This window comes from Nerophis ophidion, linkage group LG05 (assembly GCF_033978795.1).
Source record: "Nerophis ophidion isolate RoL-2023_Sa linkage group LG05, RoL_Noph_v1.0, whole genome shotgun sequence".
Lineage (NCBI taxonomy): Eukaryota > Metazoa > Chordata > Actinopteri > Syngnathiformes > Syngnathidae > Nerophis > Nerophis ophidion.
This window is the reverse complement of record NC_084615.1, coordinates 10,063,648-10,068,647: the sequence shown is the minus strand read 5'-3', so window position 1 is coordinate 10,068,647 and position 5,000 is coordinate 10,063,648. Positions and strand designations below refer to the sequence as shown.

At 45.3% G+C, this 5,000-nt stretch overlaps 2 protein-coding genes across 3 annotated transcripts in view; one reads left to right on the top strand and one right to left on the bottom strand.

Annotated features, from left to right (window-relative positions):
• LOC133552620 (uncharacterized) overlaps positions 1-5,000 on the top strand; it is a 58,512-nt gene that overhangs the window by 8,469 nt on the left and 45,043 nt on the right. The window lies entirely within an intron of this gene.
• The window catches only part of wu:fc21g02, a 32,209-nt gene that overhangs the window by 25,581 nt on the left and 1,628 nt on the right, over positions 1-5,000 (bottom strand). Inside the window, exons 3-4 of the mRNA XM_061899924.1 lie at positions 4,708-4,853; positions 4,513-4,642 (exon numbers count right to left, since the gene is read on the bottom strand). Of these exons, the coding sequence (XP_061755908.1) occupies positions 4,513-4,642; positions 4,708-4,853 (276 nt within the window). The remainder of the gene's footprint in view (positions 1-4,512; positions 4,643-4,707; positions 4,854-5,000) is intronic.

Sequence of the window (5,000 nt, the reverse complement as noted above, 5' to 3'; positions counted from 1 at the left end):
TGTGTGTGTGTGTGTGTGTGTGTGTGTGTGTGTGTATACAGTCGTGGTCAAAAGTTTACATACACTTGTGAAGGACATGGAGTGATTGGAGCACATACCTGTTTGTCACAAAAAACATTCATGAAGTTTGGTTCCTTTATGAATTTATTATGGATCTACTGAAAATGTGACCAAATCTGCTGGGTCAAAAGTATACATACAGCAACATACATTATTAATTTGATAATGTAGAAAAGTTACAATCAAGTCAAATCCGCTTCATGGCATGGCCTCTAAACTTCGTTAAAAGTTAAAGTACCAATGATTGTCAAAATTATTCTCTGCATTTGACCCATCACCCTTGATCACCCCTGGGAGGTGAGGGGAGCAGTGAGCAGCAGCGGTGGGCGCGCCCGGGACTCATTTTTGGTGATTTAACCCCCAATTCCAGCACTTGATGCTGAGTGCCAAGCAGGGAGGTAATGGGTCATGTGAGTAATTATAATCAACGACACCTGTTGACCTCTCTGAGCCAAATTAATTAGGGCTCATGTGATGCAGTCATCAGACTCGGGTACAAACATGACAATGGAAAAGTCAAAAGAACTCAGCACAGATCTGAAAAAAATAATCAAAGACTTGAACAAGTCAGGAAAATCTCTTGGAGCCATTTCCAAAGCAGGTTAAGGTCCCAAGAGCAACTGTGCAGACAATTGTTCGTAAGTAAGACCAGGAAGAAAACGCAAGCTATCACCTGCTGCTGAGAGAAAATTGGTCAGGATGATCCAGACTCAACCGAGAACCACCAAAAAGGAGGTCTGCAATGAGTTGGAAGCTGCTGGAACACAGGTGTCAGTGTCCACAGTCAAGCGTGTTTTGTATCGCCATTGACTGAGAGGCTACCATGCAAGAAGGAAGCCCTTGCTCCAGAAGCGACACCTTAAGGCTCGTCTAAAGCTTGCCGCTGATCACATGGACAAAGATAAGACCTTCTGGATGAAAGTTCTGTGGTCAGATGACAAAAAAATGTTGCTGTTTGGCCACAATACCCAGCAATGTGTTTGGAGGAGAAACGGTGAGGCCTTTAGTCCCAGGAACACCAATCCTATCGTCAAGCATGGTGGTGGTAGTATTATGCTCTGGGCCTGTTTTGCTGCCAATGGAACTGGCGCTTTACAGAAAGTAAATGGGACAATGAAAAAGGAGGATTTACCTTCAAATTCTTCAGGACAACCTAAAATCATCAGCCTGTAGGTTGGGTCTTGGGCACAGTTCGGTGTTCCAACAGGACAATGACCCCAAACACACGTCAAAAGTGGTAAAGGAATGGCTAAATCAGGCTAGAATTAAGGTTTTAGAATGGCCTTCCCAAAGTCTTGACTTATACCCCATCACGAACATGCGGACAATGCTGAAGAAACAGCATTGTCGCCGATCCCAGTCTGTGGGAACACTCTCCCTGACCACCTGAGGGCACCACAGACTGGATGCTTTTAAAAAAGGCTTAAAAACCCTTCTTTAAAAAAAAAAAAGTTTTAAATGATTTTTTTAGATATATGCATACTAGTTCTAGCTATTAGGCTGTTCTAGTTTTTGTTTTTATTATGGGTGTAACGGTACGTGTATTTGGCGACTTGTCCAGGGTGTACGCCGCCTTCCGCCCGATTGTAGCTGAGATAGGCACCAGCGCCCCCTGCGACCCCAAAAGGAATAAGCGGTAGAAAAATGGATGGATGGACGGTAATTGTATTTGTATTGAACCGTTTCGGTACGGGGGTTTCGGTTCGGTTTGGAGGTGTACCGAACAAGTTTCCACACGGACATAATAGGTAGCGCACCGCACAATGTGTAAATAATGCAGAGCGAGGCACAACACGGCAGGTTAGCAGCGACCTGGCTAGGACAACGTGTAAAAGCCAGAGCTAGAAGACCTTCTTGCCTCGTTGGCTTCGCGGTGCGATACAACAATGGAGGACGGAGGTTTGCCGACATTGTTCAGCAGCAGTAGGGTACGCTTCTGCCAACATGTCAAACATGCTAACCCCTTTGAAGCGGCACCACCGCATTCAAGCAGCCTCTCCTCAGCGAGTCAGGCAGGGCTGAAGCAATAACAGATGTTTTTAAAGCAACAGATTTAGGACCCTTCCATCCATCCATTTTCTACCGCTTGTCCCATTCGAGGTCGCGGGGTGTTGCTGTATTGCATTAAAAACTAGATTTTGACCCACTTCTATGGTGGAAGAACAATAAGCCCATATATCGTCTTACTGCCAAGTTAGCCAGGCTAGGGGGGTGTTGATGAATGTGTACCCCGACTTAAATAAGTTGAAAAACGTATAGGGGTGTTACCATTTAGTGGTCAATTGTACAAAATATGTACTGTACTGTGCAATCTACTAATAAAAGTTTCAATCAATAAATCAAAAAAAGCCCTTTATACGTAGAAAGGTTTTGTTAAGAAACCATTCTGAGCCTTATCTTATTTAGTTTTTATTTTATATATGTTGACGACATTAACCCTGACAATGGACCCTGTGTGTATATATATGTTATGCCATTGTTTACACATTTGGTAAATAAATAACCCAAAAATTTATATTTTGTTGTTTTCTTACTATACCGAAAATGAACAGAACCGTGACCTCTATAACGAGGTATGTACTGAACCGAAATTTTTGTGTACCGTTACACCCCTAATTTTTATTATCTTTTTATTTTTTTTAAAACACTGTAGCACTTTTTGGGTTGTTTGCTCAATGTAAAGTGCCCATCCATCCATCCATCCATCTTCTTCCGCTTATCCGAGGTCGGGTCGCGGGGGTAGCAGCCTAAGCAGGGAAGCCCAGACTTCCCTCTCCCCAGTCACTTTGTCTAGCTCTTCCTGGGGGATCCAGAGGCGTTCCCAGGCCAGCCAGGAGACATAGTCTTCCCAACGTGTCCTGGGTCTTCCCCGTGGCCTCCTATCGGTTGGACGTGCCCTAAACACCTCCCTCGGGAGGCGTTCGGGTGGCATCCTGACCAGATGCCCGAACCACCTCATCTGGCTCCTCTCGATGTGGAGGAGCAGCGGCTTTACTTTGAGTTCCTCCCGGATGGCAGAGCTTCTCACCCTATCTCTAAGGGAGAGCCCCGCCACCCAGCGGAGGAAACTAATTTCGGCCGCTTGTACCCGTGATCTTATCCTTTCGGTCACGACCCAAAGCTCATGACCATAGGTGAGGATGGGAACGTAGATCGACCGGTAAATTGAGAGCTTTGCCTTCCGGCTCAGCTCCTTCACCACAACGGATCGGTACAACGTCCGCATTACTGAAGACGCCGCACCGATCCGCCTGTCGATCTCACGATCCACTCTTTCCCCACTCGTGAACAAGACTCCTAGGTACTTAAACTCCTCCACTTGGGGCAGGGTCTCCCCCCCAACCCGGAGATGGCACTCCACCCTTTTCCGGGAGAGAACCATGGACTCGGATTTGGAGGTGCTGATTCTCATTCCGGCCGCTTCACACTCGGCTGCGAACCGATCCAGTGAGAGCTGAAGATCCCGGCCAGATGAAGCCATCAGGACCACATCGTCTGCAAAAAGCAGAGACCTAATCCCGCGGCCACCAAACCGGAACCCCTCAACGCCTTAACTGCGCCTAGAAATTCTGTCCATAAAAGTTATGAACAGAATCGGTGACAAAGGGCAGCCTTGGCGGAGTCCAACCCTCACTGGAAACGTGTCCGACTTACTGCCAGCAATGCGGACCAAGCTCTGACACTGATCATACAGGGATCGGACCGCCACAATAAGACAGTCCGATACCCCATACTCTCTGAGCACTCCCCACAGGACTTCCTGAGGGAATGCCTTCTCCAAGTCCACAAAGCACATGTAGACTGGTTGGGCAAACTCCCATGCATCCTCAAGAACCCTGCCAAGAGTATAGAGCTGGTCCACAGTTCCACGACCAGGATTAAAACTACACTGTTCCTCCTGAATCCGAGGTTCGACTATCCGGCGTAGCCTCCTCACCAGTACACCTGAATAAACCTTACCGGGAAGGCTGAGGAGTGTGATCCCACGATAGTAAAAAGCACAATGTAAAGTGCTTTTTACAAATAAAACATATTATTAAACCTACAAATTCAGCTGAACTTTACCAATTTTGTCAAGAGGAGTGGTCAAAAATTCAAGCAGAAGCTTGCCAGAAGCTTGTGGATGGCTACCAAAAGCACCTTATCGCAGTGAAACTTGCTAAGGGACATGGAACCAAATATTAACATTGCTGTATGTATACTTTTGACCCAGCAGATTTGCTCACATTTTCAGTAGACCCATAATAAATTCATCAAAAGAACCAAACTTCATGAATGTTTTTTGTGACTCTATCACAAAAAAAAGAAAAGATTTGTAGAATCTATTAGAAACTAAAGCGCCCATGACATGACTGTATATATACACATACACTTGGGAAGGACATAAAGTATGTATAAATAAATGTAAAAAGGCTCTAAAGTATGTATAAATAAATGTAAAAAGGCTCTTACCTAATATTTTCAGAGAGACAATATTGCTGCGGTAATCAGTATGTTGGACGGAGAAAATTCCCTCATCTTGTTTTGTCAGGTCTTGCAGGGACATAGAAGCGTGCGTAACTTGGACACGCGGATCCTTCGCCTGGCAAGACAACCGTTTGCATACCTTATTGCGTCACAATCATCATAGCACTTCAAGGAGCTCACCTCGCCATTGTCAACCAGTAACCTTCTGATTGATGAGCCCTTCGGAGTGAAGTATATCTTCCCGGTAAATAAAGGTGGCGTGTATTGGAAAGGGAAGCGATACGTTTGGCCGAAGCACAACTCTTCATGCGTTACTCCGTAGGAACCTGGAAAAGGGCGCAAAGGGGAAAAAAACTGAAATTAGCATTTTTGGCTTAAATATTAGAGGTCACCCACTCATTTTGAATATCAGTTTCATTACTTTTCATTTATCATATTTCTTCGCTGCTCGACAGTTATTTGATGACGGATTC